Source organism: Paroedura picta, chromosome 11 (assembly GCF_049243985.1).
Source record: "Paroedura picta isolate Pp20150507F chromosome 11, Ppicta_v3.0, whole genome shotgun sequence".
Lineage (NCBI taxonomy): Eukaryota > Metazoa > Chordata > Lepidosauria > Squamata > Gekkonidae > Paroedura > Paroedura picta.
In genome coordinates, this window is record NC_135379.1 from 41,560,356 (window position 1) to 41,575,561 (window position 15,206).

The following is a 15,206-nucleotide window of genomic DNA, read 5'->3' on the forward strand; positions in this document are numbered from 1 at the left end:
CCATGGAGGCGGAGCGGCGGCCGGGCAGAGGGGCGGGCCTGCTTGCCGTGGGCCTCCGGTCGGCGCCGCCATGAGCAAGAGGAGCCAAGTGTCGTACGTGAAGCCGGCCGAGCCCGCCTTCCTCAGCCGCTTCAAGGAGCAGGTCGGCTACCGGGAGGGCCCCACGGTGGACACCAAGGTAACGGGGCCGCCTTGCGCTCGCCCACCCCGGCTAACGGCAGACTGTTTGTATCCCGGCCTAGGGCGGCGTGCGGGGCGCGCCATTCCTCCGCTGTGCTGTTGCAACAGCCCTGCGAGGTAGGCCTGAAGTCAGGCGCCGTGTTGCTGGTTGGTGTAAGGGCTTAGGGTTGCCAGCTTAGGGCTGGGAAATACCTGGAGACCTTCGTGGAGGCTCATGCGAAGGGAGTCCGTCTTCCCAAGCAGCCATTTCTTCCAGGGAGGGCTGATCTTTGTCTCCTGGAGGTTCGCTCTGATTTCAGGGGATCTCCGGGTCACCCGTAGAAAGTGCAATGTCTTGTTTAAAAATGGACTGCGTTGGGTGTGATATGAAAGATTGCTAACCAGGAGATCTGGTTGGTCTGGGATCAGCTTTGCTTACAGCCCAGAGGCCCAGGTTTGATTTGTACCCTCCGCAGGTAAAAGGATAATGCTGCAGGGGATGAAAGAAAGCACCAAGATGTGCAGCCAGCCAAGATAGACCAGTGACCATCTGTCACCTGGGAAGCTTCGCTGTGGATGTTTGAACACAGGCCTCCCCGTTTTAGTCCTATATTCTAGTCCAACTTTTTGGCACATTGGCACATTTGCATGCCCAGTGCTTAAAGAGGGCCGCATCTTAAACCAAAATGCAACAAAATTATTAACCTACTTATTTAGATCAAAAATAAACAGATGGAACCATGGAGACCAAAACAAACAATGTTGCCATTGTCCTTTTTGCAAGAAAGGGACAGGATGAACAGCAGTAGAGGGTGCCTCTTGAAGCAGGAAGAACAGGATGGGTCTGAGGGTGATAACAGCAGGCAAGCAGGTTGGAGGGCCACACGGAAAGAGGTTGGGGGATGCGTGCGGCCCGTGGGCCTCAGGTTGGGGACTCTTGTTCTAGTCAGTACACTACTGAGGTTATCAGTAAATAGTAGAAATATGAGGGTGGTCCCAATATTACATGTGTGTACTTGGAAGAGTATCTTACTGAATTAAGTGAAAATTGTTTTTAGGTGGACAATGCCTAGCATTGCAAGACCTGCCACAGTAAACTGATTTATGTTCAGAAAGCATCCTCTTCAGACCTACAGTGACTGATGGACTTCTGGAGAAATCCAACATGAGTAGCTTTCCCCATCACTGGCATATTGAGGAAACAGAATGCTGAGTTTTTGAAGCTATTTAAGGCACAGGGTAAAGCCTTTCTCAACTTTTTAACCTCCTAAAACATACTTCAGGTTTCCAGAAACCTGGAAGCGGCATGATACTGCAAAATAAGGTTGGGAAGCAAAGCTATGTACCTGCCCACCCGGGGCCCCTCCCCTTCCTACCCCCTCCAGACCCATAATCGGCCATTTGGGGGGGGGGTCAGCATGGAACCCTGGTTGAGAAAGCTTGCTGTAAGTGGTCAGCCATCCAAAATGTGAAAGAAGAAGGCATGTAACCCTGAGCAGATGCTGAAGATCTCATATATCATTATTTTGGGGCAATTAAACTTTAATAATTAGTACATGGTTCTGTGGTTTATTTTTTTTAAGTCTGTTAGAGTCATTTATGTACATGCATTTAAAGAGTGGTGGAAATTTAGCTTTCAGCTATTCTGACTGTAAGTTAAGGATTGTTAGTTTAAGGGGTAATCAATGCACATTAAGCTGTCTTGAGTGTGTGCTCTAAGATCTAAACCATGTATCTCTCATTAATTAATCCAGAATGACTGCTGCTCTCTGATTCTGTACTTGTGATGGAGATAGATAATGATTTTCTCTCTCTCTCAGCCATACATAAATTGTAAATGTTATTATTAAGCACTAATGTCTCAGTTTTGGTTCTGTTTATACACGGGAAAGTGTACAACTAGTTTCAAAATGATGACAAGCTGCTTTCCTAGGTTTGCAACATAGCAAAGGTATCGCCAGTGCAGGTAGAGCTAGCTTTCTGAAGTGAAGGGCCAAGCATAGAGAGAACAAATTCCAAAATTAAGAAGAGTGATGTGTCTTATACTAGGACTGGTCAGAAATAATGTTTTGAGTTCCCCAGAATTCTTCTTCAAAACAAAAGCAGGGAATGTGGGCACAATGCAAAATTTATTCTGCAGTTTGTCTTTAGATGTGCAACCTGTTATGCAGGATAAATTCCATCAAATCACTGATACCAAGTGTCTCAGGACCTGTATGTGGTTCTTTGCTTTGGTCTCTTCTGAGCCATGTTCCCCAGGGTTTCAGGAAATTGGGTCCTTGTCCAGAAGGCCTTTAGAGAAAAAGAGCTGTTTATTTATGCCCTACTTTTCACTGTACAAAGGAAACCCAAAGCAGCTTACAAATGCCTTTCCCATCCTTTCTCCACAACAGACACCACCCTGTGAGGTAGGTGGGCCCTGAGAGAATTCTAATTGACCTGCCCTGAGAGAACTGTGACTAGACCAGGTTCACCCGGCTTGCTGCATGTGGAGGAGTGGGGAATCAAGCCTGTTCTCCAGATTAGAGACCACCGTCTTAACCAGTATACAACACCAGCTTGTGTTGTCAGGTGATTCCCAATTTGTAACAACTGTCTCCAGAAGGGCAGGTAAGCTGCAAGGTTCCCTGAGATGCAAGATGCCTCTGTAGTTGGTGGGCTGAAAGAGGTTGTGAGATTTCAGTTCCTTGGGGATTTCCGAGACAAACTTCTGCAAGTGAGGTTTAGGAAAGCCTGGGGCAGTAGAGTTATTGCATGGGATGTGCGAATCCATCCAGTTTGGGTAGGTTTCTACCTTCTCCCCAGGTTTGCCTCCACAGTGGCCCTGTCTCCCCTCACTTCCCGTGTGTTGGGCTTCATTGGCCAGCTGACTTGCTACGCTGCAGCCATGCCTCCCCAACTGGGTTCACCCACCCTGAACCCCTCTTCCACACAGGCAGGATGGGCCCAACCTTAAGAGTGCAGCCCCCAGTGGGCACCTGCCCAGTGAATCCTGTTTGCCTTACCACTTTAAAAAATGGGGTTAAAATCAAAGATTTAAAAAATCCGCCGATTACTCATTCAAGGACTGAAAGCTCATTGAGTATCTGGGCAAATTCCTGTAAGTAGAATCACAGCCAACTGTTAGTAAAGAGATCAATCTAGGAAGGTGCTCCAATAACGCCAAACTATACATAAATACAAAGCTTTCTTTGACTGTGTCAAGTCAAGGGGATCTGATAACCATCTTCAAGTATTTAAAAGGGTGTCATATGGAGGATGGAGCAGAATTATTCTCTCTTGCCCCAGAGGGACAGAAATTTTTAAACAGAGGCTAGATAGCCATCTGACAGAGAGGCTGATTCTGTGAAGGCAAAGGGGGTAGCAGGTTACAGTAGATGAGCCATTGGGATGTGAGTGTCCTGCATAGTGCAGGGGGCTGGACTAGATGACCCAGGAGGTTCCTTCCAACTCTATTATTCTATGATTCTATGATTCTAAGTCCATGGTCTGTACTATCTATGTCGATAGGAGGTAATTAAAACAAGAAACCCTTTGTTCCAGGCATCTGAGTGAACCTTAATATGTCTGACACGTATATGCTATTTTTTAAATATTTGTAGGTGCTGTTTTGCTAAACTACAAATTAATCTAAAGGTGCTAGAGAATTCATCGTAGCTTTTTGTCATTATGTATTTTTCTCAATTGCCATAGAAAAATACCACAACTAGAGTTATGTGGGGTGGTCCACAACATTTTTTTACTTTAAATAAGGGTCCTCAGACACGGAAAGATTGGCAACCAGTGGGTTAGAGAGAAGCTCATTTCGAATTCAATCCCCCCTCCCCTTTGAAAAATACCAAACAGAATTAGAAAGGGGAAGAAGATTTACATTTGCCTTGATATTGACACTTCTCTGACAGTGCTATGCAGTGTGATAAAAAGCAATTTGTAGGCCTGCACTTGATATCATGGGGGCTCACCTTTTTTCTGTACTGCGGGTGCTGGTGAATGTTCTGAAGGTGCAAAAACATCAAAGGGCACAAATATCCAAGCCGGATTGCATAGGCTTCATCATTGTCAGTATTGTTCGCTTGTTTATTTACTATACAATAAATAAAATTGTCAGTATTGTCCATTTAGAGGCAAACTGGTTGGTGGCAGTTTACAGAAGACTGAAATGATCATTATACTTATTTTCCACCCTGTCTCGTGCAACTCAGGGTAGATTAAATCATAGTAAAATATAAAACTATAAAATAAAGTACAATTAAACCTAAACCCAAAATTCAGTCATCCATTGTGTAGTTTCTCTCATGCTAGAAAAAGGAAGAGAGGAGGTAGCAGGATCTTCCCAGCCAAATAGATTTGTTTTAAATAGAGCTAACTTTAAAAGGTTCCAAAATATCAAATGGACTCTAATTTCTTACAATCCAGCTTGGTGTAGTGGTTAGGAGTGCAGACTTCTAATCTGGCAAGCCAGGTTCAATTCTGCACTCCCCCACAATCAGCCAGCTGGGTGACCTTGGGATCGTCACAGCACTGATAAAGCTGTTCTGACCAAGCAGTGATATCAGGGCTCTCTCAGCCTCACCCCCCTCACAGGGTGTCTGTTGTGAGGAGAGGAAAGGGAAGAGGATTGTAAGCTGCTTTGAGGCTCCTTCAGGCAGAGAAAAGCAGCATATAAGAACCAACTTTCCTTCTTCTAGTAATTAGAACTACACTGAAGCTAAAGTTTTTGGAATATATCTCTATAAACAAGCTGTGTGAGATTACGTATTTGAACTACTGCTTCTCAATTTAACATTGCAATCTAATTGTATTTTTTTTGGAAATAAGTAGGATTGATATTGGTTGAGGGTTCTAGATGGCCCATTAAGACTGGGCTGTAAAAGGCCTATGAAGATGTTTTAAATTGCTTTTTTTACTGTGTTAGGATCGTGTTCCACAAAATGAAATAAGGTAGGGCCTTGTCAGTGTGATTTATCCAAGGCTGCAAAGTGAGTCCATGGCAGGAATGAAGTGTGAGATGCTGTCAGCCGGACACCAAATGTTCTTTGCCTCTGTATGTCTGATACCTGCAAATACTTTTCCTTGGCTATTAGCAAAATATTGTGTCCATTTACGATTATTACAGGAGGTTTAATCTTTCTTAAGAGACCCCCCTCCCATTAAAAAAAAGTACATTGCTCATAAAAGAATAATGTATAGTCCAGCCACACCTGAACATGTCAAATCTTTGAAGCCACGCCAGGTCAGCCTTGGTTATTATTTGGATGAGAAGTCACCAAGGAAGTCCAAGATGGCAACACAGAGGCAGGCAATGGCAAACCACCTCTGAACGTCTCTTGCCTTGAATACCCTATGGCAGGCTTTCTCAAACCAGGGTTTCCTGACGGCCCTGGAAGGGCTTCCCGAACGAGAGGGAGTTAATTTATTTATATATATATATTTTAAAAATTGCTAAACATTTATTGGGTGATATGAGAAAATATGGTCATATCGATCTGCCCCTCCCTCCCAAAATGCCCAGTGATGGCCTGGAGGAAGTGGGAATGGGAGGGACCCTGGGTGGGAATGCCCACAGCTCTGCTTCCCAACCCTATTCTACATGATCGTGCCGCTTCTGGGGTTTCTCAGAGCATGAAGAATGTTTCAGGTGTTTCTCAGGGATAAAAAAGTTGAGAAAGGCTGACCTATGGTTGCTATAAGCTAGCTGCAATTTGGCAGCACTCTCCACTACTGCCATAAACTTCTAGCCCAGGCTTTTCCCTGCCATTTTGTAATTTATGCTCCGAGCTGATTTTGCCAACTGTTGAGGCTTTCCTTTAGCTATATTAACCCTGGCTCCTTCTCTCAATTTCTTTGTCCTTCTTCCTTAAGAGCTCTGTATCTGGGATGACTGTCTGAATAATACGCCTTTCTGTGTTCCCTGCAGAAGGAGCAGCTCCCAGTACCTGAAGAGGATGACGCTGACAGTGACAAGGAAGATGAACAGCCACAGGTGATTGTACTAAAGAAAGGAGATCTGACTGCCGAAGAAGCAACGAAGATTAAGAGAGAGATAAAAGAGGCTTCCAAAGCTACAGGTATATTTGGAAATGCTCACTTTTCTCCCCTAAACAGCAAGCAGAGAGAGGTGTGGACTTTGATCATGTAAGTTCTCATTCAGAGTGCTCAGCAAAACAACTGGTGCTCTAATTTGGCAGTAACTTTATATGGGGGCGTATGTCCATCCCTACGTATCTAGATTCCTTGTCCCTTCCGGTTGCTGTTGAACTCACTACCTCTCTCTCATGTCCAAGTTGCAGCTGCTGTAGCCATTTCAGCTCTCTAGGGAATTTGCATGGGCGTGCCTTCTCTCAGCCCCCCCAACGCCTTGTGATGACAAGTCATGGGATGGGTGGAAGGAGGGAGCATAGCAACAGTAAACAGAAGAGATGGTAGTGACATCTGGGCAGACGGCTGTATGTACCAGTGGTGTGACTCCATGAATAGCAATATCTTCTCTAGAGCCATTTGTGTGAAGAACACGCACCAGTTTGACATGGTTACATCTTTCCTGTTGGGGAAGAAGAATCTGAACAGCCTTCCCTTTATGGAGCTAACTTTATTAATGTTACTGCTGTGGCACTGTAAGGGTAGCTCGCTTGTTGAAGTTAAGAGTCTGAGTGTATTAAATAAGGCGCTGAAATACGTTTATGAAATACGTTTATGCTTCCATTTAAATTCTAGAGAGAATAACTGGGCTGTCAAAGGTAATTCTTAAAATATACAATTTCATGGAAGGAGAAGAATGGTAATTGGTATATAATGCCTTTTTTCAGATATTCATTATAATCTCTAGAAGAACTGCTTTTTCCCTCTGTTGCTGTTCCAGTACATTTGGCCCCTGGGAGATTGTAATGTATGTATAAGTCCAAAAACTTGGCAGCAAGTGTCCTTACTCATTCAAATTATATTATTATTCTGGTCTTGTTCAGTTTGCTTGGGGTTTTCCCCTCTCTCTTTTTAAACCATATGCCACTCATTATCTGCTAGGGCATCGAAATACATTTCCTGTGACCCTGACTGCTGCTTTAGCACTTAAAGAGTTTATGACGACATTTAGTGATGGGCAGCCTTGGTGAGCCATTGCAGCTGCATGCTAGTTTACTTTTGACTTTGGGGAAACCAGCATGTAGTTCTCTCTACTGCAGTATCTACTTTTCAGTTCAGAGATCTGTAAGCAGACTAGGGTCACTGTCCCAGCATAGTAAGGGGAAAGCATGGTTGGGAGGGCATTCTGAATAAGGGACTAAGTAACCACATGGAGATGGTAAGGGAGGGAATTATAGGAAGCTGCTTGCAGCTACCCACTTAAAAAGGCCACTGGTCTATTTAATCAGGCATACTGTTTGACACAGCAACCAACCAACTGCTCGGAGGGGGGGTGACAAACAGGGCATAGAGGCAGAGGCCCTCCCCTGCTGCTACCGCCCACCACCTGGTATTCGGAAGTTTTCTCCCTCTGTAGATGGAGGCTCCTTTCAGTCACCATGGCTAGTAGCCATTGATAGACCTCTCCTTCACAACTCTAACTCTTTTTAAAGCCATCTTTGCTCATGGCCATTACGGCTTTCACATCTCCTTTTGTGTGTCCTGAACCTGCTTCCCAGTAATTTCGTTGGCTGCCCCTGCTTATTATGGGAGAAGAAGAAAAATCTCCCTCGGTCCCCTTTCTCCACCCCATTCATATTTTTATAAACCTTGATCATGTCTCCCTTTAGTTGACTTTTTGGTAGACTGAAAAACCACAGGCCAGCAGCTGTTCCTCGTGGGAAAGGTGCTCCAGACCCCCTTGATCATCTGAGGTGCCCTCCAGTATACACTTTCTACCTTTACAATATCCTTTTGGGAATACAGTGGCCAGAACTGCCCACAAATGAGGCCTCACCATAGCTTTATGTGATGCTAGTCTTGGTGAGCTCTACTGTTGCAGGGATAGATTCCAGATGTTAGTCTGTAGCAGTAAAATAAAATCAGGATCCAGGGACACTTCAAAGACTACCAAAATTTGCTCCAATATGAGGCATGTCTTGCTCCTCAAAGAGCTACTGGTTAGGAGCCCAGAAATCCAGCCTTCTACCCTATTTAATATAGGGTTGCTCCCTGGTGACTGAGTCCCATTCTCCGTGCACTTTAGTAGTTGAGCCCTAGAGAGCCTCACATTCCTTCGCAATGCGACAGCAGCCCAGACCATGTAGATAGGAATAGCTGTCCTGCTCTTGCTCAACTTGCAGCCATAAAAGTTTTCCTGTTTGAGCTGAATGTGATTCAGACTCCTCCATGTGTGTTTTAAGCTTTCGCTTATGCTCAAATATGCATGCACAGTGGGAGGGCTAAAGTAACCGGGGAAACTCTGTCTTTTGGACTTGCTCAGAGGCTGACTTTCCTAGTAGTCCAATAATATCGGAGTCCAGTAGCACCTTTAAGACCAACAAAGATTTATTCAAGGCGTGAGCTTTCGAGTGCAAGTAACTCAGGAGGCTGAATTCTAATTTGAGATAGTGGCATGGAGGAGGAGAACACAGTTTACATGCACACAAACACACTGCATGTATGTAAACACGCATAGGCCCAGGGAGGGCTTATGACGCACAAGATGTTGCGTGTTCCAAGTCCCCTTCCTAGCATAGAGGAAGGGATGACCTCCAGTAGTCATTTCATTGCAATGGGACATTGTCAATCTGAGTTCTTCCACTGTGCATGTTAAGGAAACTTGAATGACACATGGCAAATCCAGATGGACAAGGTTATCCTTGTTAAAAGGATTTGTACATCTCACTTATTTTCTGTTTTCCCCAAGGAACATTGGCATTTATTTTAAATGCATTAATTTTTATCAGATTCCCCCCTGCCCAGACTGTCTTATTTTTCGTAATGTTCTTTCTTAAAAAAACAAAAACCCTGAAGTCGATGTCTGTTTCTCTTCTGAAGCCAACCATTTCTATGCATTAAATGCAGCTGTCAGCTCACTTTGTATGGAAATTTCCCCCTTTGAAATCCTGGCTCGGATTTTTTTTTTTTTGCTAGGCTTCTCATGCTTCATGCTGCATTTGTTGTTTCCACAAATTCTACTCCAGACTTTTATTGAGAACTCATCAGTTTTTGGAGGTCATTGGCTCAAGTATAGGGTGTCGCAGAAACATCACTCTTCTTCTATCTGGAAAATGGGTGAGAGATATTTTATTCCTGGGAGAAAGGAAGGTTTCTTTTTTTCTTTTTTTTTTGGCAAGCACTCACAAATCAAAGTTGCTTTCCTTCAACATGTTAGCTGAGTTGATTTAGGATCTCATCTTCTCTTTTTCATTCCTTCTGTAAACTGCTTGCATAAGCCTTTACCTGTAGTCATTCCTCACTGATTTATTTCTTTGCTCACCAGTGCTGACAGATGTGGAGTGAGGAAAGTGTTCCCTAGAATTGGTTGCTGTTTCCAATTGAAAGGTTTAAGGAGCTTCAAGAGCCAGCACATCCTTTGTAGCTCCTTTCTCTTTGGCTTGGCTCACGTCCAGTGGGGCAAATGCTTAGACTCCTTCTCTCTCTCTCGTTCTTTCTTAGCCAATCACAATTTGTCATTACACATGATGCTAAGGCGGGTGTAAACTGTAGTTTGTCTGCAGTTGCAGTGCTCCCTTTGATTGCGGCTTATGGTTCTGCTTGACAGGCAAACCGGGCTCTCGAAAGCATAGTGTAGCTTGCCAGCTGATGTACCATTTCAAACTGTCATTGAAAGAAGGAAAGGAATTACAGGGCACAAGGGTGGGAGGAGCATTCAAACTCATGACGTGTTCCTAGTCTTCCAAACTGGAAGATTGCTTGGTCTGCTGGCAGTCTTTTCTTTGTACTTCGGGGTCTGATCTACCCCCCCCCCCCAGTGTTTCATTAAAGAGATTTTTAAAATATAATTTTTTATTGTTTCCAAAAATGATAGAAACATAATAGATACATATAATAAACATTTGTGAATCAATTATTTATAATCTAAGCATATTAGAACCCCCTCCTTTCCCCGTATGTTTTACTTTCTTAAATAGTTCAAGTAGGGACCCCCCACTGTTCTTGAAAGGCTCCTTCTGATTTTCCATTAACAATTAATGTCAATTTAGCCTTCTTGGCGAGATCCGCCAATTTGCTCAACCAGTCTTCTATTGATGGTAGCTCCTGCATTTTCCACCAGTCTTGCTGCTGTTGTCGCATAAAAGAATAGACTTCTTGTATGTGTTGGGAGGCACATTAAAGAGATTTTTATAGCCCCTTAGAGCTTGTCCCCCTTGGGATTTTTTCCCCTCTGCTCTGATTGTGCAGTCCATGGCCAATCCAAAAAATCCAAAATGATATTTGATACTTTCAATGGCCATAGCCCAGCTGCTGTGCTTCTCCCACAGCCATGAGCTACCTTACACCAGTTTGTTGTAGTGGTTAGGAATGCAGACTTCTAATCTGGCAAGCTGAGTGATTCTCCGCTCTCCCACATGCAGCCAGCTGGGTGACCTTGGGCTAGCCATGGCACTGATAAAGCTGTTCTGACCGAGCAGTAATCTCAGGGCTCTCTCAGCCTCATCTCCCTCATAAGGGTGTCTGTTGTGGGAAATGGAAAGGGAAGGCGAATGTAAGTCACTTTGAGACTCCTTCAAGTAGAGAAAAGCAGCATATAAGAACCAACTCTTCATCAATAATACCAGGGCTCTCTCAGCCTCGCCTCCCAGGGTGTCTGTTGTGGGGAGAGAAAAGGAGAGGTGACTGTAAGCCACTTTGAAATTCCTTCAGGTAGAGAAAAGCGGCATATAAGAACCAACTCTTCTTCTACTTTGGCATCTCATTGCAGTCCACCAGAAACTTGGGTAGGAGGGAGAAAAGGAATAATGAGAGTCCAGATCACACTGCTCTGGTTCTCCCCCACCCCCCACACCGATATCATCAATAATAATAGTAATAATTTAGAGCAGGAATGCAATACAAGCAGCTTAGGACCAAATTCTGTTCTCCTTGAAAATGTGTGGCAGATCCCAGAACTGCTTTTAGAATGCTCTAACTATTATGAGTAAAAGTATTCTCTGTACCTTGCCTTGTTCACGTTTAATCAGCTTTTTCACAGCTTTCCCTGACAGCCCTAGATGAAAAAGGTAGCATGTTCCATTACAGCCGCGGTTTATTATAAACCTCAGGATAATAGTGGTGTTAAGGGCATAGAGTGCATTATTAAATAAGGATCAATCAGCGGCAGTGTTTTTGGCAAGTTTCTATTACACAATTGATTTTTAAAACATTCTGTTACTTAGTTAAGAAAAATGAGTTGCCCGGGAGAAGCTTGGATGCGTTAATGCTCTGTCGTCTATAAATCATCTAAATTGCAAGACATTTCGGCATGCGGCAGTGGATCTTTGTACCGAGCAGAACAGTTTTGGAGGGGCTTCAGTCTCTCAGCAGGGTTTTCCTATCCCAGGCGTCCAGTCTCAAGAATTTGTCTCTGCAAACTTCCACTGGCAAATGACTAATATATTTCAGTTTCACTTAAATTATTGATGACCTTGTCTCTACTATCATTAGGTTTGAACAACCACCCTTTGCACTGTAGCCAGCCTCTGTTTCATTGGGGGCATTTTGGTGAATGGAACCTGGTGCCACGGTGTTAGTAGACTGCTCTCATTGGCTAGAACAAGGTGACCCGTGGAATGTTGCTTCTGAGGAAGCAATATGAACCATTGGCTACTTCAAGCCAAGATGCTTTTATTGCCTTTAGCTATGGACTTGTTACAGCCAGGGCTTATGTCAGAGGAGGAGTTTAACAAATTGATTTCACAGTAAGACGTTGGATCAAAAAATTCTAGAACGTTTCTTAAATTCACTGGTTCCTTCCTTCAGAAATGTTTCCTTTTATGTCTGTCTGTCTATCTCCATCCCTGCCGCAAATACTCCACAGAATATCAACACCATATGGAAACCTAACCATATCCCTGATGAACCACTCTTGCAAAAGGAGGAAGCGTAAAAAGTGCCCTCCTTGGCCCATCATACAAATGGGTGCAGCAATGCAGAATGCAAAAATCGTCCTGTTCTTATCACTGTTTTATGCCGTCAGACTATACCAGCTGGAGATACAGTTCACTCTAAAATTAATCTAAATGCTGCAATCAAGTGTATAGCTATTTGCATCCCTAGATATGATTTTATTTAAAGTAATTATAGTCTTTGCTCCCTCTAAAAGTATTTCCCAAGTGGATTACAGCACGATTTTAAGCATGCGTACTGAAAATAAGTCCTAGTGAATTCAATAGAACTTACTTCCTATTAAATGCCTTTAGGATTTCCATCTTGGGTGTCTTATGTTCATGAACTCCTGCTGTGAACCATATCAACTGTCATATTAAATGACATTCTGCTTTTGCTTGGAGTGAACTATGGTGAAAAGAAAGGGGGAGCTGCACTAAGGCAAGACAAAGAGAAAGAAGCAAATGTTGCAGAAGCAAAAGGATCTTTAAGGCTTGAATAACCCATACGTGTTTTGTATTGAGTTTCGTTAGGAGGGGGAGTTTACTTTTAGGTTTCTTTTCAGTTCCTTCTCATGTACCCTTGAAACAGTGAAAGGAGTTGAAAAGGAATCGAAAAGTAAATTCCTTCTGATGAAGCTGAACATGAAACGCATAGGGGTTTTTCAGCCATTAAAGATCCTTTTCCTTTTGCACCATTTGTTTCTTTCTCTTAGTTAAATATGGTGGGCCAAGGGCAGGCAGCTAGAAACATTTCAGAAATTTCTTGAGAACAGGATTACTCAAGTCAACATGCAACAGTGGGAGCAAAACAGTAAGGCATCTTGACCCTATGATGGCTTGCATAGTTCTGTGGTTGATTATTACTTAACAATGAAATGGGACTGAGGGTGTATTTATAGATTAATTTTTTTATACTTGAGAGTTTCTGCTGATTTGTGTTATCTCAGGGGAAAAAAGGAAAGAGGAGAAGGTTTGCTTTGTATTAAAAAGTTATTTGTTTTTGCTTTAGATGATGAACCTGATCCTGCAGATGCAAAAATTGTTTTTCGAAAGCCTTCCAAGCGTCCATCAGGAGAGAAATATTCCGGTTTGACAGCCAGCTCAAGTAAGAAGAAAAAAGAGACAAAGATGATTTCTCCAACTTCCCAAAATACATCCAAGCAAGTGAAAAATAGCAGTTTGCTCTCATTTGATGAGGAAGAAAGTGACGATTAGATAAAAAATTAATCTGGATGCATAATGGAAGCAGAGAGAAGGAGTGCTTGACTCTTAGTCATGCCGCTCTCTCTTTGTGCGTGTGTGTCTGTGTGAATTCCGCAAAAGTTGGGAGTACAGCTCTGGAAGCTTTTTCCAAAATTAAAATTCCATCTAGTTTTCCATCCATTTGATGTCAAGCATGAAATCTTTTGCTAGTGCACATGCTATATATGTGCAAACTGATTTTTGTTAAGTATTCCATCCCCCCCCCCCTTTCAACAACTTCATTGTTGTCAAATATGGACATTTGGATGTTCATTTTCCCCCCAGTTATACCTAATCGCCCTGGAAAATGTAAAATTTTGCTCTGGTAAAAGTTTTCTGTTGTATCTCTGAGGACAGAAAGAACTGCTGAGATGCTGCTGATCCCACTGTATTGATTTTTCAGTACAGAAAACTGTGCGGCAGCATGTCCTTAAGTGGAAAAGTGCTTGGATAAGGGCCGTGTGTTCTGTAGCCACGCTATGAAGCATATGGCAGGGTTACCCATATAAAGCTTCATTAGGGAGCTGGTACAAAGTTGCTGTGTGCAACAGCTGTTTTTAGTTTAGTTGGTATTTTAATACCACCGTTAAAGGAGGGCAAAGTCATTTCCTATTTATTCCAGTTTTGGTCCAGTGTTCTTAAGAAAATAAACACGGTGTTCTCAGTCTGTCTGTTCAGGGTGGTTGTTTTAACAGGTTCACACAATGTCTCAGATTCTGAATGATGATTCTTTTATTCTAAACTGTAGCACGGGGTGGTCAAACTGGCATTTGCTGGCAGGGGCTCATGGGAATTGCAGTCCATGGACATCAGGAGGGCCACAGTTTGACCACCCCTGCTGTAGCACACCCCAAACAAGTTTGAAAAGATCCCAGTGAAAAGATCGAGCCGGTGTGTTGTAGTGGGTTTTGCAATCCCGAGTTTGAATTCCCGTTCTGTAGTGGAAGCTTGCTGGGCGATCTTGGGCCAGTTGCACGCTCTCAACATAACCTCCCTCACAAGGTTGCTTTGAGGTTAAAATCGAGGAGAGCAGGACAATGTAGGCTGGTCTCCCCATTATTTTGGTTATTTAAAAATGTTTGCCACCTTCCTACCCAAACAGGGTCCCCCAAACCCATCCTGATACTTGGTCCTGAAAAAAGAAATCCTGTTTCCAAAGTGTCCCAAGACAGTTGCTAAATCTACTTGGCCTCTTCCTGCCCCTCTTTTTTCCCCTTGCATGGACTGGCCACTTCGCTAGATCTGTTGTATGACTGAAGTTAGAAGAAGAAGAGTTGGTTCTTATATGCTGCTTTTCTCTACCCAAAGGAGTCTCAAGGCGGCTTACAATCACCTTTCCTTTCCTCTTCCTACAACAGACACCCTTTGAGGTAGGGGGAGGCTGAGAGAGCTCTGATATTACTGCTCTGTGAGATCAGCTCTATCAGAGCTGTAACAAGCCCAAGGTCAGCCAGCTGGCTGCACGTGGAGGAGCGGGGAATTAAACCCAGTTTAGCAGATTAAAAGCCGCCGCTCCTAACCACTACACCAAGCTGGCTCTCTAAACTTGACATTATGAAACAAATGCACAACTATGTTGAAATCTTCCACTTGACCACCTGGCATATCCTGACAGGGTAGATTCCTCAACCACATACAGGGGGAGAGGCCTCTGAAAGGAATTTCTGTTGAAAACGATTAATGCTTGCTTGGAAAACATCCTAATCCTAATACCGGAAATGCTGCTTCGCTACCCCACTGTGATCACAGAAATTGCAAATAGATGTGGGAAAATAGTAAGCACCAGGTATGTGC

General features: G+C 43.5%; 1 protein-coding gene and 2 long non-coding RNA genes across 3 annotated transcripts; all 3 read left to right on the forward strand.

The window, feature by feature from the left end:
- Window position 1: 1 nt before the first annotated feature.
- Window positions 2–14,079, forward strand: KIAA1143 (KIAA1143 ortholog). Its single transcript, XM_077304260.1, has 3 exons — window positions 2–178; window positions 6,077–6,227; window positions 13,180–14,079. The coding sequence occupies exons 1-3, from the start codon at window positions 71–73 to the stop codon at window positions 13,383–13,385; spliced, it is 465 nt and encodes a 154-aa protein (XP_077160375.1). The 5' UTR covers window positions 2–70; the 3' UTR covers window positions 13,386–14,079.
- Window positions 232–4,576, forward strand: LOC143820899 (uncharacterized). Its single transcript, XR_013225587.1, has 3 exons — window positions 232–297; window positions 1,218–1,398; window positions 2,553–4,576. It is a non-coding gene; the product is annotated as an uncharacterized LOC143820899 (long non-coding RNA).
- Window positions 6,234–9,253, forward strand: LOC143820900 (uncharacterized). The gene is made up of 2 exons (XR_013225588.1): window positions 6,234–7,045; window positions 9,214–9,253. It is a non-coding gene; the product is annotated as an uncharacterized LOC143820900 (long non-coding RNA).
- Window positions 14,080–15,206: the final 1,127 nt, after the last annotated feature.

Coding starts and splice junctions, on each gene's coding strand:
- KIAA1143 (XM_077304260.1), top strand. CDS start 71: ATGAGCAAGAGGAGCCAAGTGTCGTACGTGAAGCCGGCCGAGCCCGCC. Junction 179..6,076: donor GCCCCACGGTGGACACCAAG/GTAACGGGGCCG, acceptor TGTTCCCTGCAG/AAGGAGCAGCTCCCAGTACC. Junction 6,228..13,179: donor AGAGGCTTCCAAAGCTACAG/GTATATTTGGAA, acceptor TTTTTGCTTTAG/ATGATGAACCTGATCCTGCA.